The sequence below is a fragment of the Bactrocera oleae genome, chromosome 4, assembly GCF_042242935.1.
Source record: "Bactrocera oleae isolate idBacOlea1 chromosome 4, idBacOlea1, whole genome shotgun sequence".
NCBI classification, from domain to species: domain Eukaryota; kingdom Metazoa; phylum Arthropoda; class Insecta; order Diptera; family Tephritidae; genus Bactrocera; species Bactrocera oleae.
Genome location: NC_091538.1, coordinates 36,924,368 through 36,948,785, shown reverse-complemented (window position 1 = coordinate 36,948,785; position 24,418 = coordinate 36,924,368). Strand labels below are relative to the sequence as shown.

Genomic DNA, 24,418 nt, shown 5'->3' with positions numbered 1-24,418 from the left:
CTTACACATTGAGCGATATTTTCGGTAAGAATTCAACTAAAGGCACTGGGGCCCACATATTAAGTACCTAGGGGCTTGAAGTTTTGGTTCGATTTAAACAATTTTAGGTAAGAAGGTGGCATACTTTAAACGCATTATTCACACAAAGCTTTACCCCGTTACAATCATTGTTGCTTGATTTGTATAGTGAAAGTAAAAGAATAAGATGGAATTTAAAATGGCGTTATATGGCCCATTTTCACACTATAACATAGAAATATGAGAAGAATATTTTATACCGCATTTGGTTGAAATCAGTTAAGCAGATCCCAAGATATCGGTTTTCACCCAAAAGTGGGCGGTGCCCAGCCCACTATCGAATTTTGAACACGGTTCCTATAAAGTCATCTCATACCATCCAAGAGATAAAATTTAATGTCTCTGGCGTGTTTAGTGCTTGATTTATTGCGCTTTTATTAGTTTTTAAAAGTACCGTTATATGGGGAGTGAGCGGGGTTGTTACCCGATTTCACGCATTTATTTCTTAATGATAATAATTAAAAAAATACTATACAAAATATACGTAAGTAATTATTTAGATTCGCAGTTAGTTTAAAGCACAATAGCAATTTTTACAGTAACGGTAAATAATAGCCAACCTTGTCAGTCGGCACGAAATGCGTGCACTGTATGAGCTCTTAATTGTAACGGGAAGGTCCTCGGCCTTAGAGTCTTCTATTTTTTTTTATTATTAGATAGAAAAATTCATATCTCACTTTAGGAAATTGAATGCTCTACAAAATGGAGCAGTAAATTTCCACCAAAAATATGAGTTTTGCAAATTAAAATGATTTTTTTTTTATTGAATTATAAAATTTATAAGAAGAAAAAAATATTTACCTTAAAATAATCAAACCGTTAATATCTTTTGATCGGTAAGGTTTACGAAAAAATCGTAAGAGACCATTTTGTAGAGCATTCGAAACGAGATATTTTTCAAGTAGTTGAAAGCGAGAAATGAATTTTTCTTCTCTTTCTGATAATAAGAAAACATTAGATAGCTTGTAAAGCGAATGACCTTCCCGTTACAATAAGAATAATCTGAAGGCATTATTTTTTTTGACACAACCTAGAACATATATGTAGTAATGTAAACTTGGTGGTTGCGGCTACAAAACCGCTGTTGTTCATTGCCAATCCACAGAGACTATTTGTCGACTCTATGGTAACATAAACACAAAATGTTTATATATTTGTTCATACTTATGTACATATTTATTCTCGTGAACGAAAATACATAAGTTGGCAAGATAACTTAGCGCTTAAGGATAAAATACCAACCAATACTCTTACATAATAACTTGTAAAATGATGGTGGAGTTCAAGAGAAATTGGACCATGTTATTTGACTTGGAATCCGCCCAATGACATATTAAGTAGTAGTTATCTAATGCGTAAATAATTCTGAAAAATTGAACATTACCTCATTACAATTCTTAATAATTCAAGGCTTCACACATCAATTTACATATGGAATATAAGTCGTTATAAAAGTATGGAATCTCAAACCATCGATTACAGATGCAATATAGCTGAGATAGCAGAAACCTTAAAAGACAGTGTAGGTCATAACTATGAGGTCTCAACTATGTCCAATTATTGGGCCAATCCAAAGCAAATAAGTGAAAAAGGGTCAATGCCAAATGAGGAGGTTATTAACGTCACAAAGGCTTACTTTGCAGACGGTTTAAAGCAGTTGGAGAAGATAAGTCATAGGAAATATAATTTTTTCGGTTATTAAGTTCGTATGCTAGGAGGTAACAATATATGTAGCCTGTAGAACTAAAGATCTATATAGAAATGATAACAAAATATAAGGTGATTAAAGAAAAACTTGGAGGCTTTAAGAATAAAGAAATCGGTTCAGAATGTATTAAAATTAAAAATGATGTGCATAAAATACGGAATCTTAATATATAATATAATTATTAAGGCACATAAAACCTCTCGAATAACCGATTGAAATTTAAATCTTAATCTGAAATGAACAGATGGTTTAGACCATACTGAATAAAATATCTCAGATATCACAACCCAAAGTATTGTTTTCAAAATTTAAAGATTTATGCAAGCGTTCTGTTTTATTAAGTTCCTTTGCCATAGGGTACAGATTGAACTCAATGTAAGCTTGGAACAAGAGCTTAATATTGCGTTTAATATAAATATAACTCGAGAACTATGTGATGAACATATATGATATTATGCGTTTTAGTTAATTTTTCGCATGCGATTGTCGTAAATTTTTAAATGGTTTAATCGAAATTTGTGATATTGGTGAAATTCACACATCTAACTTTGGAGCAAAAGGTTAAATAAAACTTGTCCATGCAGTGAGTGCCTAACAGCACCGTCCTCCACAGTCTGAAGGGAGGTCTTAGTTCACCATGTTCGGTGAAATAAAAGCAGCGAAAACGCTTCGCTGCGTACACTCCACTTAAATATTTTTTTATTCCGCCTTTCGGGTGTCTTAAAAGTTTTCAAGTTTATTCACTTGTGAACAAGTTTCTTTAAATTTATTGGTACTGCTGGCCCATCGTCTTTGCAAATATGTCTTTATTATTGTCTTGGAAAATAAAACTTTAATAGAGACAGTTTTTGTAGTTATACAAATAATTTAGAAATAAATATCTCGGGTCATTAGACCAGCTAAAGTTGTAATGCAAGCAACTGAAAAATGGTATTCGATTTCATAGTTCGCAAGTATAAAATTTCATACATTGCACAAGGATTTTTAAAGGAAATATATATGTATTAACACTCGTATAAAACTAGTTCAATTGAAGGAATTTAACGACAATATGTATTTATTTATTTATTTATTTTATTTATTTATTTATTAGAAAGAAACGCCAATCGGCAGTGTACATAAAATTTTATAAATTTTGTTTGATTGCGACATTGAATTAGATTACTAATATTTACGTTATAATGTACTGTGTATGAAACTTGACAGAGATCTTACAAAAAAGTCGATGTCTGCTATATATTCATTGACCATATTAGCTATCCGGTTCTTTGGTCCGTGGTAAATGTAGTTTTTGGTTGTTATTGTACCATGAAGATAAGCGTTAGCTTTGCTATGTTTAGTATTGTCCATGAGTTCAGACATAAAAGTTTGCGTTCTTCGATTAAATTTTGGCACATATTCCAAATAAGTTTGTTTTTTCAATCTTCAAAATATACTTAGTCTTATTTGATCCCTTTAGACCTTTCTGTCATAAAGTGTCTTTGCATAGAGATTATATTAAGTTATAAAAATTATCTCGAAAACATACATTAGAAAACAATGAACTTTATTATTTGTATAATACAACACTCCAATTCGAATGTAACTACCTAGAAATTGATTTACTTTTCCCGTTACTTCTTTTTTAGTTTTAGGTGACTTCAATAATTTTAAATTAGTATCCATAGGACTTCTAACAGGACGACTTGCATTAAGATTAAACTTTTTCAATACTAATGTAATATATTTTTCTTGGTCTAAAGAGATCTTTTTAACTATTATCGCGAAATATGCAAATACAGTAATGCCTTATTTCGCACATCGCATCACATTTTCCTCTTGAATTCGCTTATTAATTTTCCTTTGTGTTTGCGAAATAGCATCAAGCCATCCGAGCTATGGAAGTGTTCAAAAAAATTTACGAGGCTGACAGATATCCGTGACAAAAATGGAAAAATAAGAAAATATCAATTTTAAGGTTGTACATTTTTCACTATTTAATGATAAGTGGAAAACTAGTAAATACTCTAAAATCTGAAACTTCGAAAAATACGAATAAATTTACAGTAATTATCAGCAACTGTATACTTTTGCGACATCTCAAACAAAATATGATTTTACCGTTAAAGTTTTAAATAATGTTACAAAATCTACACTTTCTCCGAAGAAGAATGCAAAGTATATCAAAAGCCTTTTCTAGCATGAATGAGCAAACACGATCTTATATCTATAATATTATTAATAATATGAAAGAACGAGATATTCAATGGAAAATTAAAACTCCCCTTGAAGTTTTTGATAACTTTTGATCCCTTGGATAATATAAAAAAGATTTACGACACTAAAACTATTCTAAATCGAATTATTTGTATTGATTTGGCAAAACTACCTAAAATTATACCACAAAGCAAACACTGCAAATTGGCTAGAGTTAGTTTGGGTACACGTAAAACTATAGTACGGGGTGGCTCACGAATCGTGCTACAAAACAAAACGTAATAACTTTTTTCAGTGTGAGTAATCGACTTAGTTTTTTTTTTTGGCAGGTTATTATTTATGTTTTTTAAAAATTAATGCATGGGATATCGAAAAGAGGGTTTGGATAGTGCAGCGATAACATACTTTGCAGGCCGTCATTTCCGTCCAATTGGAATTCAGACGTGATTTTGGCGGCACTCCCCCCGAGTAAAGGGACTATTATGAGATTGGTAAACATATTTGCCAAATCTTGAAGTATCGCAAGAAGACCATTCCATCGAGATCCGTATGTTCTTGTTCAAGAAAAAATCGCGGCTGTTTCATCGTCAATTCAGGCAAATCCAAGAGTTTCGAGCCGCAACTTATCGGCGCAACATGGAATTAACAGACTGTCATTACCATGGATAATTCATGATGACTTAAATCTGTTTCCATACAAAGTTCAAATAACAAACCGGTTAAACCCTCTAGATTTGCCTATTCGCCTGGAATTTCGTCAAAAAATTATTGAAATTCGGCCAACTTGACAACAAAAATAACTTGATAAATTGCCTGTTTATGTCTGATGAGACCCATTTTGTTCTAAACAGAATTGTAAACAAGCAAAATTGGGGTTATGTCAAGCAAGAGGTGTACAAAACAAAACCCAGAAATTTGACTGAATTTAAAAAGTCTATTGAATAGTTAATTGAGGCAATCCCGATTTCACCCCTTCAAGCCGCAATGCATAATTTTTGAATTAGGTGTCGCATATGCGTGGTTGAATTGGAGTTCATTTACGGTCCATAATTATATATAAAACAAGTAAAAATTGCTATACCATAAAAGAAAATAAATGTAATGCACTATGTATGGTGGAAAGTGCCTTGTCACAAAAGAGTTATAGAAAATACGGGCTAAAATAATCGGCCATAAAAATGTTATGGTGTAATAAGGAAGAAGGTCATGTAGATTTCAAAACTAAAAATACTGAATATTAACTTATTAACAAAAATTTCCTAAATCTATTGCTGAAACCTATTTTGCTCGTGTTTTAAAAACTAATAGTAATGATAAAATATCCGGTAATAGCATTTCAGTACAGATCTTACAGAAACTCTAAAAGCTAGACGAACTACTTGCGAAATCGCGTATGCAAGGTTGAAAAATATCTACTACAAGTATGAAACTCGAATGGGCCGATAAAACATAAATATGGAATAGAAATTATATTGAACTCGGAAAATCTTGATTATGCATGATATCAGAGACACATTAACGTCACAAAACTATTTTAAAATTTAAAACTAGGAATCCTACCATACAATTCATCCAAGTAATTCTACTCGTGGCGAAATGCAATAATCATTAAAAGTTCAATTAAACATTTTCAGGAAGAAGTAATTGCAACTAATAAGTTTTAAGCTACAACAGTGAATAGAAGTTAAAAGTTCACTCTTATTTATATCTGAGCATAGTCGTCCAAGAAATCAAATACAGTTACCAAGCTGTATCCAAAATTAATAAACAAACATAAATATCATGACAACGCTCGGCCACATGTTGCAAGGCCAGTTAAAAAATATTTGGAAAACTGTGGGTGGGAAGTTCTACCTCACCCGCCTTATAGCCCATACATAGTACCTTCCGATTACCACTTGTTCAGATCAATGCAGAATGCCCTCACCGGGGTACGCTTCCCTTCAGAACAGGGTATCAGAAATTGGCTCGATTCTTTCTTGACCTCCAAGCCGGAGAAGTTCTTTTGGGATGGGATTCATAAACTACCAGAAAGATGGGCAAACATCGTAGCTTCCGATGGGCAATACTTTGAACATTAAATGTATAACAATTTGTTCACAATAAAGTCTTAATTTTCGATAAAAAACCGCACGAATTGATGCATACACCCAATATATATAATTATTAATGGATGGAGACTTTAACGCCAGAAAATCCTCATTCGGGTTCAAGGCTTACAACTACAAAAGGCAGAGAACTCTATAAAGCACCGCAGTCAACCGGAAGTTATGCATTCTCGACGGGTTCACCATCAGGCAACCATAATTGTTTAGGAATGCACTAAACACTCAATGTTCTAATGGCGGATTGCATTACAATAAAACACGATTTGATTATTTTATTATTATCGTTATTTCCACTATTTATTTGGTACGCTCCAAGTACCATCCAATTCCTTTGACAAACAACTGAACTCAATCTTATGCTTAACTTATGCTTATATAGAAAATTAGTATGTAAGAGAACTGACAAAAATAACAAAGTTGTTATTGTATACGGCAAAATGGCCTGACTAAACAACTGTAGAATGGTATGATATGCCAAAGCCAAACGCATCACCTGATAATGGTGATTCCTGTTGTTCTTGTGTGCTTCACAATGGTCTGACCCAAACAACGGTAGAAATGCCGAACCTAAAGTGCATCAGCTGATAATGATGATGCCAGATTGCACCTAGAGAATGGTGCTGCCAAATTGTATAGCATAAATCTCTCAAGTTAATGGAACTTATGATGAATCGTTAACATTCCTCCCCGGCTGAACCTTCTAGGTTCAGAACTTCTTGATTTGGGTCAATAAGACGGCAAATCTTTTGCACTGGACGTTGGCAGTAGTGTTTTACAAAAAGTCCTTCAGTTGTACGTTTGTCACTGTTATATTCAACAGTTACTATTCGTACCAATCCGTCACTGCCTGGGTGAACTTCCGTGATGCGTCCAATGCGCCAATGCGTAGGGGGTAGATTCTCGTTTAAAATCAGTACTACATCTCCTTCTTGTAGATTCTGACGTCGACTTTCCCACTTGCGGCGCGCTTGAAGGGTGGATAAATATTCATAGTTCCAACGCTTCCAGAAGTGTTCGAACATTTGTTGTAATTGCTGAGAATATAAAAGACGATTTTTTGGAACATCCACAACAGGTGGTTCTGGTCTCGAATTGAGCGGTCGACCAATGAGAAAGTCGCCAGGTGTGAGAGCGTAACTCCCACTGGGATCATCGTGAAGAGGAACGAGAGGCCTGGAATTCAAACAGGCTTCAATCCTAACTAGTAGAGTACTTAGTTGATTGAAGCGTAAGATTTGGCGACCAATTGTGCGATAGAGATGTTTTTTGCTGAACGTACAGCTGCCTCCCAAAGACCTCCATGATGGGGTGCGGCTGGAGTGATGAATTTCCATTGCGTTCCGGAAGATGCTATATACTGAGTTGCGTATATATTTCTCCAACTTTGTAGGTCTTGATTCATAACCCGACTAGCACCTACAAATTGCGTTCTATTGTCGCTATAAAGAACCGAACATATGCCGCGTCGGCTTATGAAGCGATCAAACACATCGATAAACGCCTGACTTGACAAATCTTCCGCAAGTTCGATATGTACGGCCTTTGTAGCCATACAAATGAAAATTGCGCCGTATGTTTTAGTCATGGTAGTGGATCGCTTTCCTCCATGACGAACGTTGAATGGACCGCAATAGTCCAACCTGGTATGGGTAAACGGTGGGGCAACCATAACGCGTGATTTCGGAAGTGACGACATCTGTTGCTGATGCGTTATCCGGGAGTGTCGACGGCATACGACACACTGATGTAGATATGACTTTACAATCCGACGTGCATGGAGAATCCAAAATCGCATGCGCAAGTATTGCAGCATTTCCTGTATCCCACCATGGAGACAGCACTTGTGAGCATCAGCTACGAGGAGTTTTGCTAGTGGGCAAGTATAAGCAAGAATGATTGGATGTTTTTGCTCATACGGTAATTCCGAGTTTGTCAACCGACCTCCTACGCGGAGTATGCCTTCTTCATCCAAAATCGGATTTAATGGAAGCAATTTACTGGACGAGTCGATGCTGGAACGGGATTTGAGTGCTTTAATTTCAGAATGATACATATAACCTTGACTTTGACGAATATGCGTGATCAGTGCCCACTCCTTCTCTTCAGCAGTAATCAACTCATTTGATCTCTGACTCCTAAATGCCGGCATAATTCGACGAATTCGCGCAGTTGTATTAAGTAAGGCATTCAAACGGCTAAACCTTGCTACCAAAGGTATTCGATATGTTCGAAAGGATGTCATCAATAAACCATTCCCAATGCCAAGGCCAAGATGCACCCTAAACGGTCGGCTTTCTCCAATCAAAAATTGGTTTTCTTCAGTCGTGAGACTTGGTAACGGTGATGACGATTCATTAACCGCGTGGATGAGAGGTGGTCCCTTCCACCAGAGTTCATTCCCCTTGATAGCGACCGGTGTAATTCCGCGGCTCGCGCAGTCGGCGGGGTTGTATTCTGATCGAATGTGTCGCCACGCGTTTATATCCGATTTTGATTGTATGAAAGCTATCCTATTCGCTACATACTGTTTCAATGAAGAGGGTTGTCGCCGAATCCAATGGAGAACAATTGTCGAGTCGCTCCATAATGTGTAAGCAGCATCCTCAAACTGCAAAGCACGACGTATTTTGTTCATAGTTGTAACCAGTAGTTGAGCTGCAGAAAGCTCTAGACGAGGGATCGTCATTTCCTTCAATGGGGCAACTCTTGTTTTTGCGGCAATCAAGGATGTATGGCATGCTCCGTCAGCACTGGTATTGCGCAAGTAAATAACTGCTGCGTAAGCTTTGGTACTCGCATCGCAAAACCCATGCAGCGTCGATACAGAATTTTCCTTGATTCCCAGCCATCGTGGTATTTTGATATTTTCAAGACCCTGTAGACTGTTCCGGTATTTCATCCAAGTCTCACGAAGATCAGATGGGAGAGGCGTATCCCAACTTAACTTCGCCAACCATAGATTTTGAACAAATATCTTGGCCGTCACGACAACTGGTGCCAGCATCCCCAATGGATCATACAACCTTGCAATATCACTCAAAACAATCCGTTTAGTAGGAATTGTGTCAAAGTTACATACCTTAACCTTGAAAAATAAGGTATCAGTAATAGGATTCCAGTGTAGGCCCAATACCGTTGTGCTGGAATCGCTAAAATTTATCTCCGATGCAGACGCCTTAGAGCCACTGATTCCTTCCAGGGTCTGGACGCAGTTGGAGTTCCACTTATCTAATTCAAATTTACCTTGTTGAAGAATGGCATCAACGTCGCTTGCCCGGTTGATGGCCAGTTCTGTCGTGTGAACACTTTCCAAATAATCATCGACATAAAAGCTATGAAGGATGCTGTCCCGTGCTGCGGCTGCCCGGCTGACGTCAGCGATCACTTCCCAATTATCATAGGCACACTGCCTCAATGTTCTAATAGCATTAAAAGGACTGCTTGCCATACCGTACGTCACTGTAGAAAGTTGATAGGTACGCAAGAGTTCATTAGGGCACTCCCTCCAAAGTATCTGTTGCCATTTTCGATGCCGTGAATCAACCATTACTTGTCGGAACATCTTTCTGATATCAGCTGTGAGAGCAACTGAATACCGCCGAAATCGATGAAGTATGTCAACCAGGTTTTCCTGTAGCTGGGGTCCACTTAGTTGCGTATCGTTAAGAGATACGCCGTTGGTTGTTTTACACGATGCGTTAAACACTACTCTGAATTTAGTCGTAACAGCATGGTGAGGGATGTAATAACAGCTTCCCATGCCATCTGGAGAACCATCTATCGCCTCCATGTGTCCCAACTTGATGTATTCCCTCATGAATTCCACGTATTTCTCCCTCAGTGCGTAGTCGTTTGCCAATATCCGCTCTAGTTTCAAAAATTGTCGAAGTGCCGCCGGATGTGAGTTTCCAAGGGCAGGTGCATCAGATCGAAACGGGATCTGTACAATATACTGACCATTTGGAAGTCGCGTAACCGTTCTGGCGAAAATCTCTTCACATTTGTCCACCTCTGCCTTGGTGTTATCAGAAGGTTCTTCGATTTCCCAAAATTTTCGTAGAAGTTTATCGGTGGTAGAATCATCTTGAACGTCCACAAGAGAGGAAAGTAAGACTGGTTTCGACTCGTTCGGTGCTACTGGACCAAGCACTACCCATTCGAGACGAGTGTGTAATGCGCATGGTTCGTTATGAGAACCGACAACAACATCGTTTAATACTAGGGCAGGCCAAATATCTGCGCCAATAAGTAGTTCTACTTGACCTGGTATACCGAACGCCGGATCTGCCAAATGAAGACCATTTAAATGATGACTGGTCCTGATGTCTATAGTAGTGGCAGGAGTCATAGACGTGATTGAATCAATGATGTACGCATTAAAACTGATCTTGAACTTTTCATCCGCACGGGACCGCATACTAACTCGCACAATGCCTTTTGTACGGGTTGAAAGACTTTGATCAATACCTTCGACTTGACACTCGTACGGGCTTCTAGGAAGATTCAAACAGTTACTAATGATTCGCAAATGAAGCTCACCTGAGAACCAATATCACAAAGTGCGCGACATTCCCTTAAATGACCTTTCCAATCAGCAGGAAGCACGTTTGCCGTTGCTAAGAGTATAGTCCGGTCACCCTGCAAGAGGAATGACTGGACGTCGCTCCTTTGTCATTGTTGTCGGGGAAGTACCTTGGGCGCCACCAATGACGCTGTAGCCGCCGGTCCAGGAGTATATCTGGTAGAAGTGCCTTCAACGCTTCTCTGCTGGGGCCTGCTACATAGGAGAGTATTGTGTTTCTGCTGGCAGTTGAGACACAACCCAGATGGACAGTCACGATTACGATGACCGGCCTTGAGGCAATTGAAACATAATGATGCCTGTTTCACCAGATTCCAGCGTTCATCCAGTTGAAGATTACGAAACTTTTGGCATTTCGTAATGCGATGAAATTCATTACAAGATGGGCAATTAGTTGCCCTGTCAGGTGCTGCTAATGGATTAGTAATTTTTCCAGAATTTATAGCCAGATGCGTCTTCACGACACGACTTGATGTGCGTCCGCTTGAAAACTGTGGAGTAATGGGCGAAGATGTCGGCAGGTTAGCTGCACGCCGTTCCACGAACATTATAACGTCTTCCATCTTCGGGATGTCTTTGGATTTTAGGCTCATTCCCCACTCGGTTCGGGTCACAACCGGTAGTTTGGGTAATAGCAGTGGTACGGCTATAGCATCCCATTGTTTTACTGGCACATTCATCATTTCGAGCGCTCTAAAGGCATTACGAACAGTATCTACAAAATTTAGTAGCGTAGCTCGAGATTCTGGTGGATGGGTCGGCAAGTCTAGTAGATACTGAACATGGTGCTCCGAAAGAGTACGGGGGTTGTCATAACGTTGTTTCAATTCAGCCCAAACTTCTTCATACCCACCTGTGTACAAGCCACCTACTAATGGAACATTTTCTGCCTTCACATACTGTCGCAGTTTTCCCAGTTTATAGGTGGGTTGTAAGTCACTTCTGTTGTGAACTAGTGTCTCAAACATATCCTTGAACGCTAACCAGTTTGACGGCTGTCCGTCAAAGCTTGGAATAGAAACGGGATCCAACCGCATGTCTGGAGCCTGACTGTACTCCTGGTTGGGGATCTCGACTGATGATGACATTTTACGTTTTAATTTGATGCAAATGTTGTTGAAAATCTCCTCCGTTGAAGCGAGCAAATCGTCATGCTCTGTCAACTCGCCTCCATGTGCGCTGGAAACGAGTGCAAAATGGTTGTCCATAAAACGGGAGAAATGCTGTCGGGCACTACCCAAGAGCTGTTCACCTTCGACACAGTCTGGATGGTAGTTTTCCGCTTGAACTTGCGTCCAGATGCGCAAAATAGAGGTGCGCGCTTATGTACGCAAGTTTAATGCCGACATATTACTCCAAAATTCACTTAACACTGTGATTGGTATATATCACCTCACAGGAGGCACCAAAAATGTTTAGGAATGCACTAAACACTCAATGTTCTAATGGCGGATTGCAGTACAATAAAACACGATTTGATTATTTTATTATTATCGTTATTTCCACTATTTATTTGGTACGCTCCAAGTACCATCCAATTCCATTGACAAACAACTGAACTCAATCTTATGCTTAACTTATGCTTATATAGAAAATTAGTATGTAAGAGAACTGACAAAAATAACAAAGTTGTTATTGTATACGGCAAAATGGCCTGACTAAACAACTGTAGAATGGTATGATATGCCAAAGCCAAACGCATCACCTGATAATGGTGATTCCTGTTGTTCTTGTGTGCTTCACAATGGTCTGACCCAAACAACGGTAGAAATGCCGAACCTAAAGTGCGTCAGCTGATAATGATGATGCCAGATTGCACCTAGAGAATAGTGCTGCCAAATTGTATAGCATAAATCTCTCAAGTTAATGGAACTTATGATGAATCGTTAACAACAATCTTTCAGACTATTACTCTGTTAAATATTTAGGAATGACCCGTGGCACTAAGCTACGGTGCAGAGTTCATATCTTATATATGGAAAACAAGCTAATAATCTATAAACAAGTACTTAGACCGATATAGAGCTATGCTGCACGACTGTAGAGATGTGCTAACGCAAGTAAAAAGACAGTCACCCAACAATTCCAAAACAAAACACTAAGACTAATTGTTAAAGCGCCTTAGTATTGTAGAAATGCTGATATAGAGCGTAATCTCGATAAACACAGAAATATTAAACATTTTCAGCACATCAAGCCATTCTAATGCTAAAACATTGGAATGCAGAAGTAGCAATGTTAACTTCTAGAGATGGATCACCAACACAAGTTGAACGCCTCAAACCCAACGGTCTTTCAAACTATCCCATACCTTCAGAGTATATTTGTAATAATTAGACCATATAATTATAGTCTTTCTTTTGTACTGTATTACGCAAAAAAACAATACAAAAGCAAATAACATTTTTTTTGAGTATCATCAAAATATCTCATACCTAATTCACGTTATTATTATACATTTTGTATTTAAAGCAGAAAATATGACACAATGCAAAATAACATGCTTTATTTATAACAAAACTAATGAGGTCCAAAAACAAATATTTCATTTATCTAAAGCGACGACATTATGATCACAGAACGAACTTTTCCGCATCAACGAAGACCACCTGACGTCAAGGAGGCGCTCTCATCTATGCTATGGACGCCATACGAACGTTCATGGACCGATAGTTCCTCGGATAAAGATGATCGACGGGATCAAGCAAAACGATTACGTGAAAATCAAGAGAGCCCAGCTCAGATTAATGTTTGCGCAGAAGTACTGACTCCTAAAGTCAAAGTCCCGCCTCAGTCTAAAGAACAAGCTACTCATATATAAGGCAATACTCAGGCCGATCTGCTTGTATGGAGTTCCAATCTGAGGAAGCTCAGCTGATTCAAATTTTAAAGTTATTTGATTCTTTTAAAATAAAGTTCATCAAGACTTAAAAATGCTCACTGTAAAAGAAACTATAGAATAATTTAGTAGTCATTAATTTCCTCGAAAACCATGATAACGTCCTTGTGATCTGCTGGTAATAGTAGTGTGAACTGCTGGATAAATGTCGACAATTTAGGAGACTAAAAATATGTACATATATCATCCATTAGATCTCCTCTTTTGATTGATCTCACCATCATTTATGTAAGATATTTTTTATTGTATTTCAACATCATGGTTCTACCAGTAAAGTTAGTTATTGTCATCTTAATAACTATACAGATTCTAAATAAAACTGGATATTACGAGTATACAAAAAATATATATACATTATTGTAATAATGTGTATTTTTTATGTACTTATAGGTTTTACGATAGAGTGTTTCTGTAGTTATCTACAGTTGATAACCCAGGAACATAAAAAATAGTCCCTGTTACTTAAAACAGCAATCTCCATCAATGAAATGCTATTTGAAAGCAAATATTTTATTCATCTAAAGCGACGACATTATGAGCACAGATCGAACTTTTCCGCATCAACGAAGACCACCTGACGCCGAGGAGGCGCTCTCATCTATGCTATGGACGCCATACGAACGTTCATGGACCGATAGTTCCTCGGATGAAGATGATCGACGGGATCAAGCAAATCGACTACGTAAATCTTATAGCACCTATGATCATGGAACTGCATATGAACCACAAACCAGTACGTACGAACGTGGAAAATACCAATTGTGCCCGCCTGTTGCGATCACCAAATCATCATTGCCAGAAAATGTAGCTAACACCATGCAATCAACACCTTATGTGCCTTTTTCCCATATTCTTTACAAGAATATGAACAACAATAGTGCAAGTGGTAGTCATGAATGCAATTCTATAATAATTAGCTCACATCATAAGATTACGGACTCATTGAGAGATCACAGTTTCCGGTTTTCATATTCTTATTATGGCTCCATTCCTAACTTAAACAAATCTAGGGCCCCATTGAACAATTCAACAGAGCCGCCTTCATATGAATCCCTTTACACGAAAATTTCGGTTACAACAGATCGACCAGCAACGGATGCTTTAAGCCCAAGCTTCGAGGTTAGTAAAGCAGATGCAATTGCTGCACTCAACAATGAAGTGATCGAGAAGCGGAGCTGTAAAAATAATTTGAAGGACTCGTTAGAAATTGAGGTACGTTAAAGAACTTCTTGTTAATTATTTGTTACTATATTGGCAGAATAAAAACACGCTATAATTACGATTCGAATTAATGCGTTTGTGTGCAGATATAATTCTTCTCGTCCTTAAAATTTAACTTAGGTATGCTTGGGAGTTTTGGGATTAGCCACACTTAATCAATAATTTCAATAGGAGCAGATACATTCGTAACTTATATTTCTGCGCTAAATGATTATCTTATATAAAAAAGCAAATTAATTTAGCTTGTCCTGATTTTTTCCGTCTTTTAAACATAACTTAACTACTTTTAATAAAAGTAGTCACACATAAATATACCAAATTATTTATAATATGAATTCAAGAGATCGTGACCCTTCTAAAACAGACAAAAGTAACTATATTAATTAAAATCAAGAGCTCAATTCTCCAAAAGCTCTATCTAATAGTAATAAGTATCTAACAATTCCAGAGGCTCCCCCTAATAACTTAGTAACATCTATTAAAAATTTGATAGTTATTCCACTTAAAAAGTCTATATTTATTTCTAGACTTGCCAAAGATACCTTGGTGGAGGACATTAAGTCTTACATTTCGTCACGTTTAAAAATTGATGATATCAATATCCGTAAATTTAACTTCAATTATGATAGAAGTATATCATCGTTTAAAATAGACGTATCTCTTGAAACATTCAAAAAGATCTTAGATATGTAGTTCATTCTGGCCACCTGGGGCTTTTGTACGCGAATTTAAGCCTAAATTTAGAAGTCAAACTGAGGAAAACATTTCTAAATTACCAAAAGCAACCACCGATCTAAAAAAATGATTGGTAAAAATTCGCTAAGCATTTATTATCAAAATGTTAGAGGTCTTAATACAAAATTAACCGACTTGTAATAAACAGTTCCAATTTTAATTTCCATATAATTGGACTTACAGAAACATGGTTAAAACCTCACATTTTTGATAATGAGATTTTAAATAGCGAATTTCAAATATTTAGATGTGATCGACTAAACAGAATCGGTGAAGGTGTTCTATTTGCCGTACATTCCTCTATCCCATCTGAAGATGTTTTTGTTCCAGGAACCGACCCATTTGAATTTAAATGTATTAGAGTTTATGTTAATAGTTGCTTTATTTATTTAACCCTGTCTTATGTACCACCCCATTCGGACTTATCTGTATACATGCAGCATGCTTCTTTAATAAATAGTGCTACTTCGATGGCAAATAATGCCGATTCAATAATCGTATTAGGAGATTTCAATATACTGTGTGCTTCGTGGAAAGCTTTCGTTGACTATATCTTACCGATTTGCAATCGGTCTTGTTTTCATGAGTTTTTCGAAAAAATGTCCGAGTTGGGTCTGAACCAAATTAATTTGATTCCGAATAAATTTGGTAAATGCTTAGATTTAGTATACGTTGATACCTCTTCAAAGTGTTCCGTTATTCAGAGTAATACTCTTGTTCTACCAGAGGATTCGTATCATTTCGAAATATCTGTCGAAATCATGAGCAATGTACGCGATAATAATTATCAAACTTCGTGCTTCCGTACTCGGTTCAACTTTGCAAAAGCTATTTTTAAAAAGTTAAATACAGAACTTTCTACAACATCTTGGCCTATTAGTCCAGTCATTATAGTAAGTTCACCTCGGAATTCAGATACTCAGCTGTAAGTCTGTAAATACTTGTATATTGACACCCTAAAAGTTGTCTCAAAACCTACATATGGTAGGGTGTTCGCAACTATTAAATTTCAAGGTCAAAGGTCACAAAAATCGGTTTTTTGCGCTTTTTTTGAAAATATCTCATTTCCTATGGGTTTTTTGCTATTGGTATTTATTATCAATTATGTAGAATACAAAATTCTCTACAAATTTTGTTTAAAAATTTTTTTCATACGGTGAACCGTTTTCGAGATAGAGGGCTTAGAGCGCGCGGTCACAGCATCACTTCAGGTCAACCGGTGCCTCCGATCAAAAACGCGCCATATATAGTTGATGAACTATCGATAAATCAATGATTATAAATATTTGTCAATTTTTATTAACTATTATATTATATTTTATACTTTTTTCCTAACCTATCCACTTTTTATTCAGTATTAATTTATTTAACAGCACTTACCTGCCCATGAAATTGCAGAATTGTTAATGAAAATATAGGAATTATATTTGAATTTAAACCTTATTAATATTAATAACTTCTTACATGATAAAAAAAAATATAAAAAATATATTAAAAAATATCATTCAATACATTTATTTTTATTAAAAGTAAAAAAATGGAATAAAGGGTACAAAGACTACAATTTATAGCATTGAGACAAGCTTGCCCATTACATTGGCCACAAGCTAAAGAGCATTGCAAGCCCGCTTTCCTGCATCCGCATCGCGAACCACAACCACTCTTGCAGTTGCAAAAAATTGTATTTAGCAAATGTTCTGGAGCAGGTGGTAAAATTGTCATGATAGGCTCCAGAAAATCGTTTCGCATTGCCCAATCCCATACCTGGGGTTTCAAATCATGCCCTAACCAAATTTGAACTAATATACACGTTCGAAATGTTGATGAGCAGCTGCACTTGTTGGTGGAATATTTGAATGCTGCACAGGTTTATTAAGTTTTGTAGACTTGACGTAATGCATATAACGAAGATGATCGAGACTTTTCACAGATTTCGGAGCATTATAGACTGCCCATAAGGTTGTGAGTTCCACTCTCTAATAATCTCTGGGCCGAACAATTTTCTTCCTCAAATGCTGCAGCTGGTTCAACCAAATTGGTCAGTTTCTCAAAAACTTTTAAAAATGTTTTTTTTTCCTTTTTAAAAAAGCGCAGAAGTTGTGTCACATCCACTTAAAGCGTGCAGAAATAAAATATGTGTTTTGGAATGAGGATAATTATCAAAACTTTTAGTCGAGTATATCTCCGTTTTTACATTGCCTTTCCCAACTTTTTTAAAGAAAATTTCTTGTTCGTAAGACAGTGTACGCCCAATTAAAATGATGAGTAAATCAATATCTTGTCCTATTATTTACAAATTTACAGATTTTAAAGAAGATGCACTTAATTATTTTCTAATTAAAATGTCATTAGTGTTAATGGGAATATAATTATAGTAAGATTTAAGTTTTCCCTTCATTATTTTTATACTCTCGCAACCTGTTGCTACAGAGTATAATAGTTTTGTTCACCTAACGGTTGTTTGTATCACCTAAAACTAATCGAGTTAGATATAGGGTTATATATATATAAATGATCAGGATGAAGAGACGAGATGAAATCCGGGTGACTGTCTGTCCGTCCGTCCGTCTGTCCGTCTGTCCGTCTGTCCGTCCGTTCGTGCAAGCTCTAACTTGAGTAAAAATTGAGATATCTTTATGAAACTTGGTAGACATGTTTCATGGTACCGTGAGACGGTTGGTATTGCAGATGGGCGTAATCGGACCACTGCCACGCCCACAAAACGCCATTAATCAAAAACAAATAACTTGCCATAACTAAGCTCCGAAATAAGATACAAGACTGTTATTTGGTACACAGGATCACATTAGGGAGGGGCTTCTGCAGTTAAATTTTTTTTTTAAAAAGTGGGCGTGGTCCCGCCTCTAATAGGTTTAATGTGCATATCTCCTAAACCGCTAATGCTATAATAACAAAATTCACTGGAAGCTAATATTTTTAGCACTTCTATTGACGGTGTGAAAGTAGTTGAAATCGGGTGGCAACTCCGCCCACTCCCCATATAACGGTACTGTTAAAAACTACTAAAAGCGCGATAAATCAAGCACTAAACACGCCAGAGTCATTAAATTTTATCTCTGGGATGGTATGAGATGACTTTATAGGAACCGCGTTCAAAATTAGACAGTGGGCGTGGCACAGCCCACTGTTAGGTGAAAACCCATATCTTGAGATCTGCTTAACCGATTTCAACCAAATTCGGTGCATAACGTTCTTTTCATGTTTCTATGTCACAGTGCAAAAATGGGCGAAATCGGACTACAACCACGCCTACTTTCCATATAACACCATTTTAAATTCCATCTGATTCTCTCACTTTCCACTATGCAAATCAGGCAACAATGACTGTATCGGGATAAAACTTTGCGTGAATAATGCGATTAAAGTATGCCACCTTGTGGCCAAAAATTGTCTAAATCGAACCAAAACTGTTTAAGCCCCTAAGTACTAAATATGTGGACCCCAGTGCCTATAGTTGACCTTCTACCGAAAATATCAGCCAATCCACAAAGAAATCTCAAACGAGTATACTATTTGACTTTGCGAGAGTATAAAATGTTCGGTTACATCCGAACTTAGCCCTTCCTTACTTGTTTAATTTAGGAAACGGTGATCAGTATTATTGAATAGATAAAGATTTAAGGCATCAAGAAAATGATAAAATATAATATAATAGTTAATAAAAATTGACAAATATTTATAATCATTGATTTATCGATAGTTCATCAACTATATATGGCGCGTTTTTGATCGGAGGCACCGGTTGACCTGAAGTGATGCTGTGACCGCGCGCTCTAAGCCCTCTATCTCAAAAACGGTTCACCGTATGAAAAAAATTTTTAAACAAAATTTGTAGAGAATTTTGTATTCTACAATATTGATAATAAATACCAATAGCAAAAAACCCATAGGAAATGAGATATTTACAAAAAAAGCTCAAAAAACCGATTTTTGTGACCTTTGACCTTGAAATTTAATAGTTGCGTACACCCTACCATATGTAGGTTTTGAGACAACTTTTAGCACAGCTGGGTATCTGAATATGTAATCCAACATCGTTTTATGATTTCGTCAACTCCAAACGCAGGATTTCCAAATTTCCGTCTGCGATGAAATAGAGATAAAATTTAGATCCAGCATTGAAAACTATAGAGGTATCGCAAAACTATCAGTTATACCTAAACTTTTTGAAGCTATCATCACTGACCATATAACCTTTTCGATTTCTCCGTAATTTCCTTATCGCGGCATGGATTTCGTAAAGGGAGATCGACTCTAACAAACTTGCTTGAATTTGTAAACCATGTATCATTGGGTTTTAGGGAACATAAGCATACGGATGTTATAGGTATACACAGACTTTAGTAAAGCTTTCGATAAAGTAAACCTCTCGATTCTCATACATAAACTTGATCTACTAGGCTTTCAGCCAAGATTTCTTCAATTCCTATCATTATAATAGAACACAACGAGTGATATTTGAAGATACACCTTCAGATACAATTAATGTTTCTTCAGGTGTTCCGCAAGGTAGTCATCTTGGCCCGATTCTGTTCTTATTATTTATTAACGATATCTCTTCAGTAATTGAATTCTCAAAAATTTTATTTTACGCTGACGACGTGAAGCTTTTTAAGTCATACACTTCAACCAGAGAACTTAAAACAACGAGAAGGTACAGGTTCGACAGCGAACAATTTGTAGGATTTTATCAAGGAGTTCACCTCACATGCACGAGAAACAAATAACATTTCCCGCTTTTATAACAGCGGTGAATCTGTCTCTTAACATAACCAAACGGCGAATATTGAAGACAATATAATGTGTATGCCAAACTGGGAATATTGATATGCTATTTGAAACATATTCCCTTTTATTGAACTATTATTTATTATTATTTTTAAATTATTTTATGTTATTTCATTTTTACTTTCTTCTGAGTTATTAATAATAATTTAAACATATTTTGATATATTTTTTAAAATAATTCAAGGGCTTGACACCATTATGGAGTCATAAAAGTACAGAATTGTGTTTTGCATACAAACATTGTTGTACAAAAACAACAATTGTCTCAAATAGCATTACCACCAGAAATCAATATGGCAGCCAAATTGACAAATCCTTAATTTGTAGTAAATCACACACTAACAACATTTTCATTCATGAACGCTGGCGCACAATCAATAAGCTACTTAAGTCGTTTCATTCATAAAAGCAAACGACTTACACATCTCCCTGAGCATGCGTTTGCCAACAAGCGTCTTTTCGCGACGATGGCAAAAGCTAGAAATCATAAATTGAACATCTTTCTGATGTTCCCTCTAGAAGGGAAAAGTGACAACCCTGCAAACACAGAAAACACAGAAATCAATGACAAAAGTGACAACAAAGCTTTTGTCAATTTAAAATATTTCACAATTCTAAAATATAATACTTTTCCGTGGCTCGCAAAAATCTTCGTCAATAAGTATGCATGTTCATATAAATACATACATACCTACAATGATTTGTAGAGCGTTCGTTTATTTTTCGGCACATCTCGGATTTTCTACCAATAACACAATGTTGTGACGCTTTGTCGTCGCGTCAGTCCTTCGACAGATAGACTCTTTGACATAAAAGCAAAAAATGTGTCAACAAAGATTTCACATGAAGAATTGAGTGTACATATATACATACAAATGTGCAAACGACATAATACGTACATAATTACTTTTCCACATGCATTTGAAAAGAAAAATTGAAGCATGAATGTGAAATGCCTACGGCAAAACACAATTCTATTTAATTTCTAATATTTTTATTAATAACTCACAATAAAGTAAAAATGAATGAACATAAAATATCTTAAAAATAATAATAAATAATAGTTGAATAAAAGGGAATATGTTTCAAATAGCATATCAATATTCCCAGTTTGGCATACACATTATATTCTCTTCAATATTCGCCGTTTGGTTATGTTAAGAGAGCGTATGTTTACAGATTCACCGCTGTTATAAAAGCGAGAAATGTTATTTGTTTCTCGTGCATGTGTGGTGAACTCCTTGATAAATTCCTACAAATTGTTCGCTGTCGAACCTGCACCTTCTCGTTCATTTAAGTTCTCTGCCCTAACTACCAAATCCATTATGACAAGTTAGAGCAGAGAACTTAGAACAATTGTTTTAAGTTCTCTGGTTAGAGTCTGTTCAAAAACAATTTTTACTTTTCGCCTTAGCGCATTTCCGATGGGATTCTAGGGTAAGTCTACCTCCATACACTAGTCGTTTAAAACATATTAATCTACCTACACTTTCTAGTCGTAGGGAAATGCTTGGCATAATATTCTTAGTGAAAATCTTGAATGGAACAGTTTGCAGTTCTTTTCTCCTGTCTGAAATTAAATTTAATATCCCGATTCGCGTTTCGAGGCTGTTTAGACCTTTGCTGTTAAAATCTTGTTGATCAAATTTTGAACTAAACGAGCCATTTCGCCGTAAATGTCATGGTTTTAATTCTCATTCCAGCACATTTGACTTATCTGACTCACTTTTCAAAATTAAAAAGACTTTATTGTTTTCTCTTAATGAATGAAAATGTAACAATTTATTATATTGTAACTATAAATCTTAGCTGTTGAAATTTTTGTTTCTGTAGCTGAGCAGTTTTAGATCTCAACACTTAAAAAACTGTCTTGCCTTTTCTGACTCGGCTAATTCCGCACGTATGCGGAGTGCGCCCCTCGCGTCGGTTGGGCGGGAGGAGGGTAATCGTTGGGTTATTATTGAAAAAAAAAAAAAAATGTTTGCTTGATATTGGCTTTCGTTAAAGCCCAAACATTCTCTATTGTACTGGTGACTGTGATGGTCAATCTGAACAATATGATTTTCTTGTTTTCATTGAGGACAGAATCTGCTCCCATGTTTCGGATCATTCTCTTCTTGCAGAATCCAATCATGGATCGCCAATCACGGTTGATGTTTTTGAAATGTGTGTGAACTTAGATGTTTGATTACAGTACTGCTGCGTTTGATGCTAGCTGTATAGTATTAAGAGATATATTACCACAAAGAAAAAAAGCTCGAAAAAAAACTGACCTAATTATACGAGTCAGTGATTGCAATTGAACATATGTATGTTAATAAAAAAAAAAAATTTTTTGGAACGCGCTGCATATCTTCTCTCAGCGCGAGTATGAAGTATATAGTGATTTGTCTTAGATATATTGACTTTTGACAATAGTATAATTTAATAAGATACCACATATTTTATTATCCACTCATTATATGTAAGTATTGACTTTTGACTTTAGTATAATTTATTAAGATACCACATTTTTTATTATCCACTCATTTATATGAAAATAAAATAAAACAAAATACTTCCTCTATATAATTTAAGTTCTTTAGTTTTAGCAACCAGTGTATATGTACTTATTTTTATTCTCTCTGTATTTTTTGAAAACTGCATTTTTGAAGCTAACTGCGTCAAATTGCCTATTTTAATTGGCGGATTCTAAAGGCCCATTCACATACAACTTTTCTCGCTTTACGTGACAGTTCATTCTAAAACAACGAAGCGCAGAAAACAGAAGGTATGTCAAAATGAACGCTTTGCTTTCAGTGTTTCTATCTTGTAAAAATGGAGATGGTTGCTTCGCAAAGCGTAAAAAGATGAGAGTTGCTCAACATTTTACTTGACGTAAAGCGAAGCAAAAGTTCTATGTGAATTGGTCATACAAGTCGGCAACACAGAACAGTGAAACCAAAGAATGTTAATGAATAAAGAAGGCGCAAATGTTAAATCATATATTTTTAAGTACTAATTTGTAGTTTTCACATCGCAAGGTCGTAAACGGGGAAAATTCTATAAATAAAGGATTTTCCAATAAGAGTGATATGATTTAAAAAAAACACTCACTAATTGTTAAGGATAAAAAAAAAAAATTGCGAGTACTTTTTCCACTAAATCAAGTCGTATGTCATGAATAGCACGTTCAATATTGACTTCTAAAGCTTGAAAAGGGTCTGGTTAATAGCTAAAGATCAATGACTTCAAATAACCACAAGAATAAGTCTCATGGTGTTAAATCATAACTTCTTGGAGGCCATTCAATGTCATAATTTCTTGAAATTATCGAACCTCCAAACTGTCAAAATTCAGGAGGTCTGACGTTTAGCAATTGAAACAAGTAAGGAAGGGCTAAGTTCGGATGTAACCGAACATTTTATACTCTCGCAAAGTCAAATGGTATACTCGTTTGAGATTTCTTTGTGGATTGACTGATATTTTCGGTAGAAGGTCAACTATAGGCACTGGGGTCCACATATTTAGTACTTAGGGGCTTGAACAGTTTTGGTTCGATTTAGACGATTTTTGGTCACAAGGTGTCATACTTTAAACGCATTATTCACGCAAAATTTTACCCCGATACAATCATTGCTACTTGATTTGCATAGTGGAAAGTGAAAGAGTTAGATGATATTTAAAATGGTGTTATATGGGAAATAGGTGTGGTTGTATTCCGATTTTTTGCACTATAACATAGAATTATGAGAAGAATGTTATATATGGCGTGTTTAGTGCTTGATTCATGGCGCTTTAAGTAGTTTTTAACCGTACCGTTATACGGGGAGTGGACGGGGTTGCCACCCGATTCCATTTTCACACTGTTGATAGAGGTGCTAAAAACATTTGTTCTCAGTGAATTTTGTTATTGAAGTTTAAGCGGTTTAGGTGATATGCCCATTAAACCTATTAGGGGCCGTGACGATGCCCACTTTTATTATATTCTTGCAACGTGTTGCTAAAGAGTATACGAGTTTTGTTCACATAACGGTTGTTTGTATCACCTAAAACTAATCGAGTTAGATATAGAGTTATATTCATATAAATAATCAGAATGA

General features: G+C 36.2%; 2 protein-coding genes across 4 annotated transcripts in view; one reads left to right on the top strand and one right to left on the bottom strand.

The window, feature by feature from the left end:
- Positions 1 to 24,418, top strand: part of LOC106624217 (uncharacterized) — a 64,910-nt gene that overhangs the window by 5,300 nt on the left and 35,192 nt on the right. For all 3 annotated transcript variants that reach the window (XM_070107850.1, XM_070107851.1, XM_070107849.1), the window contains exon 2: positions 13,962 to 14,783. In XM_070107850.1, coding sequence (XP_069963951.1) covers positions 14,106 to 14,783 — 678 coding nt within the window. In that variant the 5' untranslated portion in view covers positions 13,962 to 14,105. The remainder of the gene's footprint in view (positions 1 to 13,961; positions 14,784 to 24,418) is intronic.
- Positions 6,765 to 11,760, bottom strand: LOC118682328 (uncharacterized). Its single transcript, XM_036370721.2, has 3 exons — positions 10,913 to 11,760; positions 9,170 to 10,583; positions 6,765 to 7,124 (listed from the first exon to the last, which is right to left on the bottom strand). The coding sequence occupies exons 1-3, from the start codon at positions 11,758 to 11,760 to the stop codon at positions 6,765 to 6,767; spliced, it is 2,622 nt and encodes an 873-aa protein (XP_036226614.2).